Raw genomic sequence first — 21,773 nt, forward strand, 5'->3', positions numbered from 1 at the left:
TCTTGCTATCTTTATTTAAAAAGCAGGAATGTGATGCATAGGAGCCGGACCATTTTTGGTTGAAAACCTGGGTTATGCTTGCTTATTGGTGGGTAAATGTAAGCCTCCAATAAGCAAGCGCTATCCAAGGTGCTGAACCTAAAATGGGCTGGCTGAAAAGATTTACATTCCTGCTTTTAAAATAAAGATAGCAAGAAAACAAAGAAAAATTGATAATAGGAGTAAATTAGAAAGTTGCTTAAAATGTCATGCTCTAGCTGAATCATGAAAGAAACAATTTGGTTTCAGTGTCCCTTTAATTCTCTTGGTATCATTTATTTAAGGAGCAGTAATGCCCTACTGGTTCCTAACTGAACACATGGGTGAGCCAATGACAATCTGTATATACTGTATGTATGTATGTATATATATATATATATATATATATATATACATATATAAATATATATATATATATATATATATATATATATATATATATATATATATATATATATATACAGGGAGTGCAGAATTATTAGGCAAATGAGTATTTTGACCACATCATCCTCTTTATGCATGTTGTCTTACTCCAAGCTGTATAGGCTCGAAAGCCTACTACCAATTAAGCATATTAGGTGATGTGCATCTCTGTAATGAGAAGGGGTGTGGTCTAATGACATCAACACCCTATATCAGGTGTGCATAATTATTAGGCAACTTCCTTTCCTTTGGCAAAATGGGTCAAAAGAAGGAGTTGACAGGCTCAGAAAAGTCAAAAATAGTGAGATATCTTGCAGAGGGATGCAGCACTCTTAAAATTGCAAAGCTTCTGAAGCGTGATCATCGAACAATCAAGCGTTTCATTCAAAATAGTCAACAGAGTCACAAGAAGCGTGTGGAAAAACCAAGGCGCAAAATAACTGCCCATGAACTGAGAAAAGTCAAGCGTGCAGCTGCCAAGATGCCACTTGCCACCAGTTTGGCCATATTTCAGAGCTGCAACATCACTGGAGTGCCCAAAAGCACAAGGTGTGCAATACTCAGAGACATGGCCAAGGTAAGAAAGGCTGAAAGACAACCACCACTGAACAAGACACACAAGCTGAAACGTCAAGACTGGGCCAAGAAATATCTCAAGACTGATTTTTCTAAGGTTTTATGGACTGATGAAATGAGAGTGAGTCTTGATGGGCCAGATGGATGGGCCCGTGGCTGGATTGGTAAAGGGCAGAGAGCTCCAGTCCGACTCAGACGCCAGCAAGATGGAGGTGGAGTACTGGTTTGGGCTGGTATCATCAAAGATGAGCTTGTGGGGCCTTTTCGGGTTGAGGATGGAGTCAAGCTCAACTCCCAGTCCTACTGCCAGTTTCTGGAAGACACCTTCTTCAAGCAGTGGTACAGGAAGAAAATATAATGACATGGCCTCCTTGTTCACCTGATCTGAACCCCATTGAGAACCTGTGGTCCATCATCAAATGTGAGATTTACAAGGAGGGAAAACAGTACACCTCTCTGAACAGTGTCTGGGAGGCTGTGGTTGCTGCTGCACACAATGTTGATGGTGAACAGATCAAAACACTGACAGAATCCATGGATGGCAGGCTTTTGAGTGTCCTTGCAAAGAAAGGTGGCTATATTGGTCACTGATTTGTTTTTGTTTTGTTTTTGAATGTCAGAAATGTATATTTGTGAATGTTGAGATGTTATATTGGTTTCACTGGTAAAAATAAATAATTGAAATGGGTATATATTTGTTTTTTGTTAAGTTGCCTAATAATTATGCACAGTAATAGTCACCTGCACACACAGATATCCCCCTAAAATAGCTAAAACTAAAAACAAACTAAAAACTACTTCCAAAAATATTCAGCTTTGATATTAATGAGTTTTTTGGGTTCATTGAGAACATGGTTGTTGTTCAATAATAAAATTAATCCTCAAAAATACAACTTGCCTAATAATTCTGCACTCCCTGTATATATATATATATATATATATATATATATATATATACATATATAGTGTATATATATATATATATATATTGGGAAATGAAGAAAAATGCACCTTATAAAACCTTATACACTATGGAATAACACCATATTTGTATATATGTATATAATATGCTACTATTTGTTTGTGGTGATGTATTGTTTAGTGTATGGCCCTGTATCCTAGCGATATATGAGTAAATCAGTATATGGCCTAAAGGTTAATTTGTTAATTGCTTGCAATAGATACTGGCTCACATGTTATTGGTGGTACACTGAGGGGAGGGGCTGATGTATGTCTTTATATTGTTTCAATGTTCACTATTGTTTTGTCTGAGGAAGGGGTGAAAGCCTCGAAACGTCACGCAGTAAAAATTTTTGAAACCTTTAAATCCAGAGAGTGCATTTTTCTTAATTTCCTTATTGTATTCTGGATGCACCCTGGTGTGAATATCACGGAGTTTGCGAGAGTTTGTGAGAGTGCTGCAATTCTCAAATTGCATATATATATATATATATATATATATATATATATACAGCCACCAATCAGCAGCTAGCATCCAGATGATTTGCTGTTCCTGAGCTTACCTCAATACTTCAACAAAGGATACAAAGAGATGGACGAAAAATAAATAACTGACATAATTGGAAAGTTGTTTAAAATGATATGCTCTATCTGAATCATGAATATTGAATTAGGAATTTAATGTCCTTTTAAGGTCAGTACATATTTGTAATTTTAATGTTTTTTTGTTTCTTTTTATTAATTAGAATTACATATTTGGCTACATGGCAATAGAATTAAAATTTCAAATGTGATTTAGCATAGCAAAACCTTTCTTTACATTCGACTGGATAATTATTTCAACGTCTTTTTGGCAAACTCAAACAACTCCATGTTTAAAGAAGTAAAAAAGAAGCATTCAAAGAAAAGGTGCTGCGGGCACTGCAGTTTGTGGATTTGGGGGTATCTGCAATTGCCTGCATTTCACATGCACCATGTATAGTGTTGTACTCTAAGTGACTTTATTCAAAGAAAAAATGGCGGTTCAGTGATGTTTTGGGTTGCTTTGCTGAATTTGGCACTGGGTGCCTAGAATCTGTGCTTGGCACGATGAAATCAGAAGACCATCTAGGCATTCTGGAGCGCAACGTTCTGCCCAGTGTCTGAAAGCTGTGTCTCAGTAGAAGGTCATGTGTCCTCCAGGAGGATAACGACCCAAAATATACCTCAAAAAGCACAAAAGAATGTATGAGAAGAAAACACTAGACCGCTACAAAGTGGACTTCTATAAGTCCAGATCGTAATAGTATCGAACATCTGTGGAAAGCTGTGAAATGCACCTATCAAACATGAGAGAACTGGAGTAGTTTGCTCAAGAAGTGTAGGCCAAAATCACGGCCAAAAGGTGTAGAAATCTTAAATCAGAGCTACAGAAAATGCTTGACTGCAGTTATCGTCTCCAAAGACTGTGCTACGAAATATTAGATTAAGAGTACAAATATTTTTGTCCTTGTCATTCTCATTTGTTTTATGGTTTAAAGTAATATGTGAAGTCATAACTCAAAAACATAATTTATTCTTACCAGATAAATTCCTTTCCTTCCTGACACAGAGAGTCCACGACTTCATTCCTTACTGTTGGAAAATACAACACCTAGCCACCAGGAGGAGGCAAAGAAACCCCAGCCAAAGGCTTAAATATCTCTCCCACTTCCCCTATCCCCCAGTCATTCTGCCGAGGGAACAAGGAAAAGTAGGAGAAACATCAGGGTATAAAGGTGCCAGAAGAAATAATATAAAAAGGAGCCGCCCAACAAAAATAAATTACAGGCGGGTGTCGTGGACTGCCAGGAAGGAAAAGGAATTTATCTGGTAAGCATAAATTATGTTTTCCTTCCATAAGGCAGGGAGAGTCCACAACTTAATTCCTTACTGTTGGGAAAACTATACCCAAGCTTCAGAGGACACTGAAGAAATAATGGGCGGGAACAAAAAAAGAGGCGGACCCTATTCTCAGGGCACCACAGCCTGCAAAACTTCAGCCGAAGCAAACACATCAAACTTGTAAAATTTAGAAAAAGTGTGTAAGGAGGACCAGGTAGCCGCCTTACAAATCTGATCCATAGAGGCTTTGTTCTTAAAAGCCCAGGAGAAAGCCACTGCTCTAGTGGAATGAGCCATTATCCTCTCAAGAGGCTGCCGCCCAACTCTCTCATAAGCTACAGTAAGCGGATGACACTCCTCAACCAGAGAGATAGGAAAGTCGTAGTAGCCTTCTGCCCCTTACGCTTCCCCATAAAGTTAACAAAGAGGAAGATTATCTGAATTCCTTAGTAGCCTGAAGATAGAACTTCAAGGCACGAACCACATCTAGATTATGAAGCAAATGTTCCTTCGCTGAAGAAGGATTAGGACACAAAGAAGGAGCAACAATTTCTTAATTAATGTTACAATCCGACACCACCTTAGGGAGGAACCCTAATTTGGTAGGTAAAACTGCCTTATCAGCATGGAAAATAAAATAAGGGGGGTCACATTGCAAAGCAGAAATCTAAGAAACCCTGCGTGCAGAGGTAATAGCCAACAAAAAAAAAACTTCCATAATAACAATTTAATGTCAACAGTATGCATAGGCTCAAACGGAGCCTGCTGCAAAACACTAAGAACAAGATTGAGACTCCAAGGCGGAGCCACAGATCTAAACACAGGTCTGATCCTAGTCAGAGCCTTAACAAAGGACTGCACATCTGGAAGCTCAGCGAATCTCTTGTGCAGTAACACCAACAGGGCCAATATCTGTCACTTCAGGGAACTAGCAGATAGACCCTTCTCTAGTCCATCCTGGAGAAAAGACAACATTTTGGCAACCTTAACCTTATGCCAGGAAAAGCCACGCTCTTCACACCAGTACAAATAAGTCCTCCACACTTTATGGTAGATACAACGAGTAACTGGCTTACGAGCTTGAACCAGAGTGTCGATAACACAGAAAACTCTCTCTTGGCTAAGACTAAGCGTTCAATCACCACGCAGTCAGCCTCAGAGAATCTAGATTTTGATGAACGAAGGGACCCTGTATCAGCAGATCTCTGTGACAAGGTAACTTCCACTAAGGAGATGAGGACATCCCCACCAGATCAACAAACCACGTCCTTTGTGGCCACGATAGAGCAATCAGAATCACTGATGTAAGCTCCCGCTTGATGCAAGCCACTACATGAGCGAGAAGCGGTAATGGAGGGAAAATATATATGAGTCTGAACCTCCATGGTATTGATAGGGAATCCATCAATTCCACCTGAGGATCCCTCAACCTTGACCTGTACCTGGGTAGCTTGGTATTTAGGCGGGATGCCATGAGATCCATCTCTGGCATCCCCCACTTGCTGTATATCTCTGCAAACGCCTTGGGGTGGAGGGACCATTCCCTTGGGTGAAAGGATTGCCTGCTGAGGAAGTCCGCTTCCCAGTTGTTCACACCTGAAATGTGGATAGCTGACAGCATACATCTGTGAGTCTATGCCCACTCTAGTATCTGAGATACTTCTCTCATCGCCAAGGGACTTTTCGTTCCTCCCTGATGGTTAATGTAGGCAACCGAGGTTATATTGTCTGATTGGAATCTGATAAACTGGGACGAACCCAGAAGGGGCCAAGCCTTCAAGGCATTGGAAAATTGCCCGGAGTTCCAATATATTAATCAGAAGGGAGGACTCCTCCTGAGTCCACAGCCCTTGTGCCTTCTTGGCACCCCAAACGGCTCCCCAGCCGGAAAGGCTTGCGTCCATAGTCACAATCTCTCAGGACAGTCTCAAGAAGCATGTGCCTTGGGACAGATAATCTGGACAGAGCCACCAAGAGAGCGAGTCTCTCTACAGATTGTCCAGCACAATCTGTTGAGACAGATCTGAATGGTCACCGTTCCATTGTCTCAGCATGCATAGTTGTAAGGGTCTAAGATAGGATCTGGCAAAGGAAATGATGTTCATACAGGACACCATGAGTCTGATCACCTCCATACACTGAGCCAAGGCCAAGACATGCAGTAGTTAGCTTGCAACGTCTCTGATCTGTGAGAAATATTCTCATGGATATGGAGTCTATTATCATCCCCAAGAAATTCACCCTTGTACTTGGAGTAAGAAAACTGTTTTCCAAGTTTATTTTTCATCTGTGGAAGACTGAGAAGGGACTCCAAATGTTCTTTCGCTAGATGAAAAGTTGGTGCCTGTACCACGATATCGTCCAGGTAAGGCGCTATTGCAATACCTCATGTTCAGGCAATGGCTAGAAGAGCCCCCAGAACCTTCAAAAGTATCCTTGGAGCAGTAGCTAGGCCAAACGTAAGAGCTATGAACTGAAAGTGCTGGTCCAGAAAGGTAAAACCCAGGAACTAAAAATGTTCCCTGTGTATCGGAACGTGAAGGTATGTATCCTTCAGGTCTATGGTGGTCATAAACTGCCCTTCCTGAACCAGCGGAAGGATTGACCGTATTGTCTCCATCTTGAAAGAGGGAACACTCAGAAACTTGTATAGGCACTTTAGGTCCAGAATTGGATGAAAAGTTCCCTCCTTTTTTGGAACCACAAAAAGGTTTGAATAAAACCCCAAACCTCTTTCTGCTGTAGGTACCGGGACAATTACTCCTAGAGAGGAGAGATCCCATATGCAACCTAAAAAGGCAGTCCTCTTTTCTGGTCTTGTAGACAGTCTGGAGATTAGGAATCTGCCCCTGGGCAGATGAGATATGAATCCTATCCGGTATCCCTAAGATACAACCTCTAGGACCCAAAGATCCTGTACATCCTGGAACCAAGCTTCTAAAAAAAGAGACAGTCTGCCCCCTAATCGATCCAATCCCGGATCGAGGGCCGCCCCTTCATGACAATTTGTTCTTGGTGGGCTTCTTAGTCTGTTTGGACTTATTCCAGGACTGAGCCAGCTTCCAAGTACTCTTGGGCTGCTCGGACTTCGATGAGGATTGCTGTTGTTGTGATTTGTCAGAACGAAAATTAGACAATTGCCGTCCCTTAGAGCTATTCTTCTTACCCTGTGGTAGGAAGGCACCCTTCCCTCCGGTAACCGTAGAAATACTGAAGTCCAGCCCTGGACCAAATTAAATCTTCCCCTTGAAAGGAAAAGAAAGGAGTCTGGATTTAGAAGTCATATCCGCAGACCAACCAGAGAGTCAAGCGGGCTAGGACTGAGAAGCCAGAAGCCTTTGCATTAAGGCGAATAATCTGCATATTCGCATCACAGATGAAGGAGTTAGCAATTCTCAGAGCGTTAATTATCTCCTGAATATCCTCAAGGGGAGTCTCCACCTCAATTAGCTCCGACAGAGTGTTGCACCAGTAGGTAGCTGCTCCAGCAACCGTGGCTACAGCTGTTGCCGGATGAAATAAAAACCCTGTATGTTGAAACATCTTCCTCAGAAAAGTTTCCATTTTCTTATCCATAGGCTCTCTAAAAGAAGAACTATCCTCCAGAGGGATAGTAGTACGCTTAGCCAGTGTAGAAATAGCGCCATCCACCTTAGGTATGGAGCCCCACAAATCTAACAGAGAGTCAGGGACCAGGAATAATTTTTTAAAGGTAGACAAGGGGGAAGAAGTTCCTATTCTTTCCATTCGTTACTAATAATGTTCGCCATCTTAACTGGCACAGGAAAAGTCAGAGGAACCTTCCTGTTTTCATAAACCCTGTCTAATTTAGGGATCTTAGGTTCCTCAGGGAGTTTAGCTTCAGGATCCTCTAGCGTAGACAGAACCTCCTTTAATAAAGAAAACACAGATGCTCAATTTTAAATCTAAAGGAGGGTTCCTCCGCTGAAGGAGGCTTAGAAACTTAAGTTTCTGACTCAGAAAGTTCACCCTCTGAAGCTACAGAGGTTAACTCATCCTCGGATAGCTGGGACATAGTAGCTAAATCCGACAAATATTTAGATGACTCTAGGTCCGGAGAACTATGTTTAACCTTTCTCTTACGTTTGCTAGAGGGAGGTAAGACACTCAGGGCCGCAGACACCGCCGATTTTAACTGTGCGGTAAAGTCTGCAGGAAAAAAGCCCCCTCCAGATGGAGGATTAGTTGAGCCGTGGGGAACTGCATGTGAAGCGGGAAGTGTAGAAAGGGCAGTAATCTCTCGGGAACCCAGATTCCTGAGAGGTAGACGGCTCCGAGGGGCAAATAGCGCTATGAGTATTAGCAGGCTTGTCTCCCTTCTTAGACTTTAGAACAGTGCTTAGGCAAATGGAACAAAATTGAGCAGGCGGGCAAACCATGGCCTCCTCACAATACAAACAGGGATTATTAATTAGTACAGAAGGAGCGTGACCTTCTAATGTAGTATCAGAGTCCTGCATAGCTAAGATATATCCACAGAAGGACTGGCAAAAAAGAACGGCACCTTTATAATCCCAATGGCTGGGGCACTCACCACCTCCAGGAACCAGACAGCTAGCAGTCGAATGTTCTCCTTAGGAGTGATGTCCGCAGCAAGATTGTATGAAAATGAAAAGACCGCACCCGGTCACGTGGAGCGTAGGACAGGACTTCCCCTGTTTTGAAAAAGGCGCTAAGCTATTATGAGCTGCGCAACACTCAAAAACGAGGCATAAAGGATCCACACACTGACCCTGTAGCAAAAGTGTATATATAAAACAGTCTTATCCTCTAGGATTCATGCTGTGGAACAGGCACAGCCTCTCAAGTGTGACAGTCTTGCAGCGACGCTCTGACATGGACTTGAGTGTGTAACAGCAAGCAGTGAAACTCGTCAACACTGATTGTTTAGGAGCTGTTAGGTTTAGCAAAAAAACTTTCCCTGCATCTCCAGACTTTCACCAATACTCTCACTGAAAGGTTAACATGATTACTTAAAACTCTAGTCCTTTCTTGAAGAACTATCCAAATCTTCTGACACTTCTCTGCCACCTCAGATAATAACGAAAGGCAAAGAATGAATGGGGAGTAGGGGAAGTGGGAGGGATATTTAAGCCTTTGTCTGGGGTGTCTTTGCCTCCTCCTGGTGGCCAGGTGTTGTATTTCCCAACAGTAAGGAATGAAGTTGTGTACTCTCCCTGGCTTATGGAAGGAAAGTAACATTTCTGTTCTATTACATTTGAAATAAAGAATGGTGGATACAAAATACTTTTGTAATTTTTTACATTGTTCAGAGAAAATTGTGCACGTTCCTACAAAAGTCCCTTTAAATGTTTACTACAACATACAAGCACATTTTACTTATACTTAGTATCTAACAGTCTGTCAGTTATTATTAGAGGGGTAATAATAAGAAAAAAAACAAAAAGGGATAACAACTTTGTTCCATTTGGAGAATCTGCCCTTACTCGTACATCCAAAAAGTTAACGGAATCCTGGTAGTGTTCAAACATTAATGACAAATTGGAATTGTTACAGTTGATGTAAGAATGAATATTTCTAGCTGAATTATCTATGCATTATATGTTTATCTGCAAAAAAAATTATCAGCTTTCATCATCCCCATATAGAGGATGGCATATGAAGGAGCAAATGTCACGCCCATAGCTGTCCTAAGTTTCTGTAGATACTGTAGCAATCTATAGAGTATAAAAAAAATCTGAGTAAGTAGATATTTAATAGCTGTCTTTTAAAAAAAAAAAAAAAAAAAAAAAAGACAGTCCTAGGTTCTTAATTTTATGGAAATTGAAAAAACAAAAACAGATGCCGACTTGTTATTTATTCGGAAGAGCCCTTAATGCCTGTCTTTTGTTAAAGGAAAGATTATTGTTTACATTTGGATGAGGTTGTGTAAATGGTAATTGTATTGAATGTTATCTCTATTGAAGGTCTCCAACGCATTAACTCTGGACTCTGCAGGATAGAATGTGGACTTAGGGCTAGATTTATCAAAGCTGAGGAGGACAGGGACGCGTATATGCGCCCCTGTATACCTCAGCTCGCCTATGGCGGGACGAAATTACCTGCAGGTAATCACCATTGTACATGAGCGCAATTTTGCACTCAAGTGCAATTCCGCCCCCTGCCCGCGCACAGCCAATCACACGCGGGCAGGAGCTGTCAATCTCCTCGGTCGGGCTCGAACGCGGAGATTGAATTTCGCTACTTTAGAGATGGCGAAGAGGTTAGGAAAGCGGCGGTCTAGTGACTGCTGCTTGTTAAATTACGGCGAGCAAGTTCTTGTGAGAACTTGCAGCCGTAGGGCTTTGATAAATCGAGCCCTATTATTCTTATACCTATTCAGACCGATGGATTTCTCTGGGAGACCCTTATTGTAAGGGTTCTTATGAAATTTTCTAAAAACAAGCCCTCCATATCCTCTACTGTAGTATAATCCTCAAATACCTCATCTGATCTTCATAATAGTTATCGTTCCAATTCATCAATCTCATACCAGCTAAGTGATTTTGGTCTGTAACTGTAAATACAGGATGTAGAAGAGAACTATAATATTTAAAATGTTTCAAACTACACATAAACATATCCAGAGATTTGATTTTGCGGTTGCATTAGATCACAGCAGATACATAAGAAGTGAGGTTAGTGCCGAATAACTATTAAAGGGACAGTCAAAATTAAACTTTCATGATTCAGATAGGGAATTCCAATTCACTTTTATCATCAAATTTGCTTGTTCTCTTGGTATTCTTAATTGAAAGCTAAAACTAGGTAGGCTCATATGCTAATTTCTAAAACCTTGAGGGCCGCCCATTATTTCAATGCATTTGGCAGTTTTTCACAGCTAGAGGGCGTAAGTTCATGTGACACAGATAACATTGTCACTATGCCCGTGAATTTACAAGTGACAGGGCACTGATTAGCTAAATGCAAATCTGCCAAAAGACCTGAAATAAGAGGGCTTAGATACAAGGTAATCACAGAGGTAAAAAGTATATTAATATAACCGTGTTGGTTATGTGTTATTTTAAGGGGGGAAGAGTGTCAGTCAGCACTTGGCCTTTATCCTACACCTTCACCTGGATATGAATGGGTTACTTGACGAGATCTCAGGAACAGAAATCAGACCACGCAGAAAGTCAGTCTAAAAGCTGTTCTGTTTATTAGAAGATGTGCAATACTTTTTATAGGCAATCATTACAGCATATAAATATATTCAGGAAAGAAAGAATCTCATTATTATAATTGGGTAAAAAGGAGTTTTAAGAAGAAGAATTTCTATAACCATAATAAAAGTACATCTAGGTGCATAGCCCAGCCCAAAGCAAGGCCGTGTGGGCATCTTACATAGATAACGGGCTTCCAGGCGCATTGCCCGGAACATTCACAAGGCCAATCTCTTGAACAAATATTCATAACATCTACATATTTCTTGATACCTAATAAGCTATTATAATAAACCATTCTTAGACAAAATGGATGCCTAAAACAAAATTGCATTGGTCATGCTAATATATCCTAACATTATGCAAAACAGGGGAATTGGTAATAAAGGGATTATCTAGATTTTAAAAAATAACAATTCTGGAGTAGACTATCCCTTTAAATTACAGAATTATGTGAAGGACCTTGTAAGCACTAATGGATAATTTTAGATAATCTATCCTAAACCAGAGCTTTAAAGCAGGAATGGACAACTGGTGGTGCATGGGCAATATTTATATCTCTCTGTTAGTTTGTGCAGCCCCTGGGAAAACACAGAACTAAGAATGTGTATGTCTCCAACTCAAGAAAGACATATAAAGGGTAGTAAAGCAACTATATAGTACCCAGTAAACTTACCTAAAGCTGACCCATGTCACTGGACATTTTTAGTGAATATATTACTACTTGTGTGTTTAATAGCATACATTTATATGCAGCACTTAAAGAGACAGTCAACTCAAAAAAAAAATTATTGTTTAAAAAGATAGATAATTCCATTACCATATGCATAACCAACACAGTTAAATTAATATACTTGTTACCTCTGCGATTACCTTGTATCTAAGCCTTTTTTGACAGCCCCCTGATCACATTACTTTTTATTTATTATCTATTGACTTGCATTTTATCCAATTAATGTCCAATTAATAGTGTCTGCTACAATCCACGGGTGTGAGCACGTTATCTATTGGCTCACATTAACTAGCACTCCCCTGTTGTAAAAAGCTAATAAAAAAGTATGTGATAAGAGGCTGTCTTTATTGGCTTAGAAACAGGCAGGAATTTAGATGTTTAAAGATTATAGAGTATATTAATATAACAATGTTGGTTGTGCGAAGCTGGGGAATGGATAATCTATCTTTTTAAACAATAACAATTTTGGTGCTCACTGTCCCTTTAAGTATTCTACAATATTGATTTGTGGCTCCCATGTGTTATGAATTAGGTTCTAGTCACAATCTAGTATAAGTCATGTAAAGTGCTTCTTATGTGACTAACGTATGCTAACGTGATTAATACTTTGTATAATGTTTTACAAATGGAAATTATCTATAGCAACGCTTATTTTAACACATAAATAACCGATATGTAATTACTGGTTACAATTTCTCCAGTTATAAAGTTATTGTTGTTATTATTAATAATAAAAATAAATAAAAAAAAAAAAACTTACCATATGTGTATACAAGATTTTCAAAAATTTGTCTGAGTCTATATAGCCAACAACGTATATAACAAATAATGAGGATATCTAAAAACAAAACAAAAAAATTAAAATTAGAACATAGATATTTGAGGTCTATAGAAAAAACATTGATTTTGTGTTTTTTTTAGTTTAGATCAAGTATAGTCTATGAAATGTATATGCTATGGGTAAAGTCAGATATTGGGTAATCCTAGGATTACCCTGGAAAAATGGACATTACCCAAGCGGCTGTGGGTAAAGCCTGATGTAAGATCATAAATGCCCTCAGAGTGCGGAGTCACCGCATCAAACATTTATACGATGCACTCTATCTAATTCCCCCGTCTTCACTATTTGTTTTGCCTCATTCCCAAGGTAAACTTGGGGTGGATGCCAGAGGATCGGCTTGCCTTCCTTGAACCCCCCAGGCAGAGGCAAAAAAATAGTGTACATGGGGAATTACTGGATATTGGGCTTTACCCACAGCCGCTTGGGTAATGTCCATTTTACCCAGGTAATCCTACTTAACCCGTAACATATACACAGACATATTATTATCTCTATAGCGCTGCCCACGTGAAAAAAGCAGTTATGAAATTGCAAATATGAAGAGATTAAGTAGGAAAAAACAATATAAAAAAGGAAATTTATGCTTACCTGATAAATTTATTTCTTTTACGATATGACGAGTCCACAGATTTCATCCTTACTTGTGGGATTACGCCTCCTGGTCAGCAGGAAGTGGCAAAGAGCACCACAGCAGAGCTGTATATATAGCTCCTCCCCTCCCTCCCACTCCAGTCATTCGACCGAAGTTAGGAAGAGAAAGGAAAAGCCAAGGTGCAGAGGTGACTGAAGTTTAACCAAAATAAAAACCTGTCTGAAAAATTGACAGGGCGGGCCGTGGACTCGTCATATCGTAAAAGAAATAAATTTATCAGGTAAGCATAAATTTCCTTTTCTTTTACAAGATATGACGAGTCCACGGATTTCATCCTTACTTGTGGGATACAATACCAAAGCTACAGGACACGGATGAAAGGGAGGGACAAGACAGGAACCTAAACGAAAGGCACCACTGCTTGAAGAACCTTTCTCCCAAAAACCGCCACTGACGAGGCAAATGTATCAAATTTGTAAAATTTGGAAAAAGTGTGAAGAGGCGACCAAGTTGCAGCCTTGCAAATCTGTTCAACAGAAGCTTCGTTCTTAAATGCCCATGAGGAAGCCACAGCCCTAGTAGAATGAGCCGTAATTCTTTCAGGACGCTGCTGTCCAGCAGTCTCATATGCAAGACGGATGATACTCTTCAGCCAAAAAGAAAGAGAGGTAGCTGTAGCTTTCTGGCCCCTATGCTTCCCAGAAAAAAACAATAAATAATGAAGATGATTGACGGAAATCCTTAGTCGTCTGCAAGTAAAATTTCAGGGCACGAACCACATCCAAGTTATGTAACAACCGCTCCTTCTTAGAAGAAGGATTAGGACACAAAGAAGGAACAACAATTTCCTGATTAATATTCTTATTAGAAACAACCTTAGGAAGAAAACCAAGTTTGGTACGCAACACCACCTTATCAGAATGAAAAATAAGATAAGGAAAATCACATTGTAAAGCTGAAAGCTCAGAAACTCTGTGAGCAGAAGAAATAGCAACCAAAAATAAAACTTTCCAAGATAACAACTTAATATCTATGGAATGCATAGGTTCAAACTGAACCCCTTGAAGAACATTAAGAACTAAATTCAAACTCCAAGGAGGAGCAATTGGTCTAAACACAGGCCTGATTCTAGTTAGAGCCTGACAAAAAGATTGAACGTCTGGAACATCTGACAAACGTTTGTGTAACAGAATAGACAAAGCAGAAATCTGTCCCTTTAAGGAACTTGCTGACAACCCTTTCTCCAATCCTTCTTGGAGAAAAGCTAAAATCCTGGGAATCCTAACCCTACTCCATGAGTAGCCCTTGGATTCGCACCAATAAAGATATTTACGCCATATCTTATGGTAAATCTTACTTGTAAGAGGCTTACATGCCTGAATCAAGGTATCAATGACCGATTCAGAGAACCCTCGCTTGGATAAAATCGTTCAATCTCCAAGCAGTTAGCTGCAGAGAAACTAGATTCGGGTGATGGAAGGGTCCCTGAATGAGAAGGTCCTGCCTCAATGGAAGCTTCCACAGCGGCAGAGAGGACATGTCCACCAGATCCGCATACCAAGTCCTGTGCGGCCACGCAGGAGCGATTAGAATTACTGAAGCCCTCTCTTGCTTGATCCAAGCAATCACCCGGGGAAGGAGAGCTAACGGTGGAAACACATAAGCTAGGTTGAACAACCAAGGCACTGCCAAGGCGTCTATCAGTTCGGCCTGAGGATCCCTTGATCTGGATCCGTATCTTAGGAGCTTGGCATTCTGACGAGACGCCATCAGATCCAATTCCGGTCTGCCCCACCTGAGAATCAGAGCAGCAAAGACCTCCGGATGGAGTTCCCATTCCCCCGGTTGAAATGTCTGCTCAAAAAGTCCGCTTCCCAGTTGTCCACTCTTGGGATGTATATTGCTGACAGATAACAAGAGTGAGCCTCCGCCCTCCGAATTATCTTGGATACTTCTGTCATCGCTAAGGAACTCCTTGTTCCTCCCTGATGATTAATGTAAGCCACAGTCGTGATGTTGTCCGACTGGAACCGGAAGAATTTGGCCGAAGCCAACTGAGGCCAAGCCTGCAGCACGTTGAATATCGCCCTTAACTCCAGAATATTGATTGGGAGTAGAGACTCCGACCGAGTCCACACACCCTGAGCCTTCAGGGAATTCCAGACTGCACCCCAACCTAGCAGACTGGCATCCGTTGTCACTATCACCCATGAGGGTCTGCGGAAGCACGTCCCTTGGGACAGATGATCCTGCGACAACAACCAAAGAAGAGAGTCTCTTGTCTCCTGATCCAGATCTATCTAAGGAGACAAATTTGCATAATCTCCATTCCACTGTCTGAGCCGTAATTCTTTCAGGACGCTGCTGTCCAGCAGTCTCATATGCAAGACGGATGATACTCTTCAGCCAAAAAGAAAGAGAGGTAGCTGTAGCTTTCTGGCCCCTATGCTTCCCAGAAAAAAAAAATAAATAATGAAGATGATTGACGGAAATCCTTAGTCGTCTGCAAGTAAAATTTCAGGGCACGAACCACATCCAAGTTATGTAACAACCGCTCCTTCTTAGAAGAAGGATTAGGACACAAAGAAGGAACAACAATTTCCTGATTAATATTCTTATTAGAAACAACCTTAGGAAGAAAACCAAGTTTGGTACGCAACACCACCTTATCAGAATGAAAAATAAGATAAGGAAAATCACATTGTAAAGCTGAAAGCTCAGAAACTCTGTGAGCAGAAGAAATAGCAACCAAAAATAAAACTTTCCAAGATAACAACTTAATATCTATGGAATGCATAGGTTCAAACTGAACCCCTTGAAGAACATTAAGAACTAAATTCAAACTCCAAGGAGGAGCAATTGGTCTAAACACAGGCCTGATTCTAGTTAGAGCCTGACAAAAAGATTGAACGTCTGGAACATCTGACAAACGTTTGTGTAACAGAATAGACAAAGCAGAAATATGTCCCTTTAAGGAACTTGCTGACAACCCTTTCTCCAATCCTTCTTGGAGAAAAGCTAAAATCCTGGGAATCCTAACCCTACTCCATGAGTAGCCCTTGGATTCGCACCAATAAAGATATTTATGCCATATCTTATGGTAAATCTTACTTGTAAGAGGCTTACATGCCTGAATCAAGGTATCAATGACCGATTCAGAGAACCCTCGCTTGGATAAAATCGTTCAATCTCCAAGCAGTTAGCTGCAGAGAAACTAGATTCGGGTGATGGAAGGGTCCCTGAATGAGAAGGTCCTGCCTCAATGGAAGCTTCCACGGCGGCAGAGAGGACATGTCCACCAGATCCGCATACCAAGTCCTGTGCGGCCACGCAGGAGCGATTAGAATTACTGAAGCCCTCTCTTGCTTGATCCAAGCAATCACCCGGGGAAGGAGAGCTAACGGTGGAAACACATAAGCTAGGTTGAACAACCAAGGCACTGCCAAGGCGTCTATCAGTTCGGCCTGAGGATCCCTTGATCTGGATCCGTATCTTAGGAGCTTGGCATTCTGACGAGACGCCATCAGATCCAATTCCGGTCTGTCCCACCTGAGAATCAGAGCAGCAAAGACCTCCGGATGGAGTTCCCATTCCCCCGGTTGAAATGTCTGCTCAAAAAGTCCGCTTCCCAGTTGTCCACTCTTGGGATGTATATTGCTGACAGATAACAAGAGTGAGCCTCCGCCCTCCGAATTATCTTGGATACTTCTGTCATCGCTAAGGAACTCCTTGTTCCTCCCTGATGATTAATGTAAGCCACAGTCGTGATGTTGTCCGACTGGAACCGGAAGAATTTGGCCGAAGCCAACTGAGGCCAAGCCTGCAGCACGTTGAATATCGCCCTTAACTCCAGAATATTGATTGGGAGTAGAGACTCCGACCGAGTCCACACACCCTGAGCCTTCAGGGAATTCCAGACTGCACCCCAACCTAGCAGACTGGCATCCGTTGTCACTATCACCTATGAGGGTCTGCGGAAGCACGTCCCTTGGGACAGATGATCCTGCGACAACAACCAAAGAAGAGAGTCTCTTGTCTCCTGATCCAGATCTATCTAAGGAGACAAATTTGCATAATCTCCATTCCACTGTCTGAGCATGCTCAGTTGTAGAGGTCTGAGATGAAAACGAGCAAACGGAATGATGTCCATTGCTGCCACCATCAATCTAATTACCTACATGCACTGAGCCACTGATGGCCGAGGAATGGACTGAAGGGCTCGGCATGTATTCAGAATTTTTAACTTTCTGACCTCCGTCAAGAAGCTTTTCATAGATACAGAATCTCTTAGAGTTCCCAGAAAAGGAACCCTTGTCTGTGGAGTTAGTGAACTCTTTTCTAGATTCACCTTCCACCCGTGAGTCCTTAGAAAAGACAGAACTATGTTGGTATGAGACTTCGTCAGTTGATAAGACGATGCCTGGATCCGAATATCATCCAGATACGGTGCCACTGCAATGCCCCGTGGTCTGAGAACCGCCAGCAGAGACCCTAGAATCTTTGTGAAGATCCTGGGTGCCGTGGCCAACCCGAAGGGCAGAGCCACAAGCTGAAAATGTTTGTCCAGAAAAGGCAAATCTTAGGAACTGGTGATGATCTTTGTGGATAGGAATGTAAAGGTATGCATCCTTTAAATCCACGGTAGTCATATATTGACCCTCCTGGATCAATGAAAGAATTGTCCGAATAGTCTCCATCTTGAAGGATGGGACTCTGAGAAACTTGTTTAGACTCTTGAGGTGTAAAATGGGTCGGAACGTTTCCTCTTTTTTGGGAGCGATTTGAGTAAAATCCCTGCCCCTGTTCCAGAATTGGAATGGGACAAATCACTCCCATAGTGGAGAGGTCTTTTACACAGCGTAAGAACGCCTCTCTTTTTATCTGGTCTACAGACAATCGAGAAAGAACGAACCTTCCCCTTGGGAAGGAATTGTTGAACACCAGCTAATACCCTTGAGACACGATTCGCAGTGTGCAAGCATCCTGAGCGTCTCTTATCCAAGCCTGGACAAAGAGAGAAAGTCTGCCCCCTACTAGATCCGGTCTCAGATCGGGGGCCGCCCCTTCATGCTGTCTTGGAAGCAGCGGGCTTCTTGGGTTGTTTACCTTTGTTCCAAGCCTGGTTAGGTCTCCAGATGGACTTGGATTGTGCAAAATTCCCTTCCTGTTTAGCGTAAGAGGCAGAGGGGACTCCCTTGAAATTTCGAAAGGAACGAAAATTACTCTGTCTACCCCTCTGTTTAGAATTCTTATCCTGAGGTAGGAGATGACCCTTACCTCCCGTAATGTCAGAAATGATCTCTTTCAAGTCAGGCCAGAATAGGGTTTTACCCTTGAAAGGAATAGCCAAAAGCTTGGATTTAGAGGACACATCCGCAGACCAAGATTTTAACCATAAGGCTCTGCGTGCTAAAATGGAAAATCCTGCATTTTTAGTCGCCAATTTGGAGATCTGGAAAGCGGCATCTGTAACAAAAGAATTCGCCAGCTTAAGGGCCTTAATTCTATCCAATATTTCCTCTAAAACCAGAATGTGGCCACAGTTGTAACCGGGACAATGCAGGCCATCGGTTGTAATAGAAACCCTTGATGAATAAATAGCTTTTTTAGAAGACCCTCCAATTGTTTTGTCCACAGGGTCTTTGAAAGCACAACTATCCTCAATAGGAATAGTTGTACGCTTAGCCAGGGTAGATATAGCTCCTTCCACCTTAGGGACTGTCTGCCAAGAATCCCGAATGGCGTCAGCTATAGGGTACATTTTCTTAAAGGTAGGGGAAGGTGAAAACGGAATACCCGGTCTTTCCCATTCCCGTGTAATAATATCCGAGATTCTCTTAGGAACCGGAAAAACATCAGAATAAGAAGGAACTTCTAAGTATTTGTCCATCTTACACAATTTCTCTGGTGGCACCACAATAGAGTCACAATCATCCAGAGTCAGCAAAACCTCCCGCAACAACAGACGGAGGTGTTCAAGCTTAAATTTGAAGGACATTACGTCCAAATCTTTATGGGGTAATGCACTACCTGAATCAGACAATTTCCCTTCAGACAGAGTCTCCCTGCCTCCCACTTCAGAGCCCTGGGAGTGTACATCGGAGATCGCCAACAAGGAGTCAGAAGTCGCCTGGACCACCTGGTCCGCTCTTCTATTACGTTTGCCTTGTAACACTGGCAACTTAGACAAAACTTCTGTAAGAGTAGATGACATAACTGCCGCCATATCCTGCAGAGTAAATGAGGTGGACGCAGTTGATGGCGCCTGAGCAGGTGTTAAAGGCTGTGACGCTAGGGGAGAAATTTGCGGCATATCCTGAGTCAAGCTGAGAAGCATGCTTAGAGTTATTTGTATTAAAGAAAATTTGTTCTTTAAATTGTAAAGCCCTCTCAGTACAGGAGGGACAAAATGTAAGAGGGGGTTCCACATTGGCAGCTAAGCACATAGAACAAGACTGTTCCAATAATTCAGTCATGATAAAAAGAAAAAACAGAATTTATGCTTACCTGATAAATTACTTTCTCCAACGGTGTGTCCGGTCCACGGCGTCATCCATAATTTGTGGGAATATTCTCTTCCCCAACGGGAAATGGCAAAGAGCACAGCAAAAGCTGTCCATATAGTCCCTCCTAGGCTCCGCCCACCCCAGTCATTCGACTGACGGACAGGAGAAAAAAACAGGAGAAACTATAAGGTGCCGTGGTGACTGTAGTTAAAGAAAGAAATTCATCAAACCTGATTAAAAAACCAGGGCGGGCCGCGGACCGGACACACCGTTGGAGAAAGTAATTTATCAGGTAAGCATAAATTCTGTTTTCTCCAACATTGGTGTGTCCGGTCCACGGCGTCATCCATAACTTGTGGGAACCAATACCAAAGCTTTAGGACACGGATGAAGGGAGGGAGCAAATCAGGTTACCTAAACAGAAGGCACCACGGCTTGCAAAACCTTTCTCCCAAAAATAGCCTCCGAAGAAGCAAAAGTATCAAATTTGTAGAATTTGGCAAAAGTGTGCAGGGAAGACCAAGTCGCTGCCTTACATATCTGATCAACAGAAGCCTCGTTCTTGAAGGCCCATGTGGAAGCCACAGCCCTAGTAGAGTGAGCTGTTATGCGCTCAGGAGGCTGCCGTCCGGCAGTCTCGTAAGCCAAACGGATGATGCTTTTCAGCCAAAAGGAAAGATAGGTAGCAGTAGCTTTTTGACCTCTCCTCTTGCCAGAATAAACGACAAACAGAGAAGAAGTTTGTCTGAAATCCTTTGTTGCTTCTAAATAGAACTTTAAAGCATGAACTACATCTAAATTGTGTAACAAACGTTCCTTCTTTGAAACTGGATTCGGACACAAAGAATGCACAACTATTTCCTGGTTAATATTCTTGTTGGAAACAACCTTTGGAAGGAAACCAGGTTTAGTACGCAAAACAACCTTATCTGAATGGAACACCAGATAGGGTGGATTACACTGCAAAGCAGATAACTCAGAAACTCTTCTAGCAGAAGAAATAGCAACCAAAAACAGAACTTTCCAAGATAACATCTTGATATCTATGGAATGTAGAGGTTCAAACGGAACCCCTTGCAAAGAACTGAAAGAACTAAATTCAGACTCCAGGGAGGAGTCAAATGTCTGTAAACAGGCTTGATCCTGACCAAAGCCTGAACAAAAGCTTGAACATCAGGCACAGCTGCCAGTCGTTTGTGTAACAAGACAGATAAAGCAGAAATCTGTCCCTTTAGAGAACTCGCTGATAATCCCTTATCCAAACCTTCTTGGAGAAAGGAAAGGATCCTAGGAATTTTGATCTTACTCCATGAGAATCCCTTGGATTCACACCAACAGATATATCTTTTCCATATTTTATGGTAAATTTTTCTAGTTACAGGTTTTCTGGCTTGTACCAGAGTATCTATTACAGAATCCGAAAACCCGACGCTTAGATAAAATCAAGCGTTCAATTTCCAAGCCGCCAGCTGGAGGGAAACTAGATTTGGATGTTCGAATGGACCTTGTACTAGAAGATCCTGTCTCAAAGGTAGCTTCCATGGTGGAGCCGATGACATATTCACCAGGTCTGCATACCAAGTCCTGCGTGGCCACGCAGGAGCTATCAAGATCACTGAGGCCCTCTCCTGCTTGATCCTGGCTACCAGCCTGGGAATGAGAGGAAACGGTGGAAACACATAAGCTAGGTTGAAGGTCCAAGGCACTACTAGTGCATCCACTAGAGTCGCCTTAGGATCCCTGGATCTGGACCCGTAGCAAGGAACCTTGAAGTTCTGACGAGACGCCATCAGATCCATGTCTGGAATGCCCCATAATTGAGTCAACTGGCAAATATCTCCGGATGGAGTTCCCACTCCCCCGGATGGAATGTCTGACGACTCAGATAATCCGCCTCCCAGTTTTCCACTCCTGGGATGTGGATCGCAGATAGGTGGCAGGAGTGATCCTCCGCCCATTTTATGATTTTGGTCACTTCTCTCATCGCCAGGGAACTCCTTGTTCCCCCCTGATGGTTGATATAAGCAACAGTCGTCATGTTGTCTGATTGGAATCT

At 41.9% G+C, this 21,773-nt stretch overlaps 1 protein-coding gene across 1 annotated transcript in view; it reads right to left on the reverse strand.

Moving 5' to 3' along the window:
* The window catches only part of DPY19L1 (dpy-19 like C-mannosyltransferase 1), a 550,250-nt gene that overhangs the window by 245,154 nt on the left and 283,323 nt on the right, over nucleotides 1-21,773 (reverse strand). Inside the window, exon 11 of the mRNA XM_053715774.1 lies at nucleotides 12,539-12,616. Within this exon, the coding sequence (XP_053571749.1) occupies nucleotides 12,539-12,616 (78 nt within the window). The remainder of the gene's footprint in view (nucleotides 1-12,538; nucleotides 12,617-21,773) is intronic.

This window comes from Bombina bombina, chromosome 5, assembly GCF_027579735.1.
Source record: "Bombina bombina isolate aBomBom1 chromosome 5, aBomBom1.pri, whole genome shotgun sequence".
NCBI classification, from domain to species: domain Eukaryota; kingdom Metazoa; phylum Chordata; class Amphibia; order Anura; family Bombinatoridae; genus Bombina; species Bombina bombina.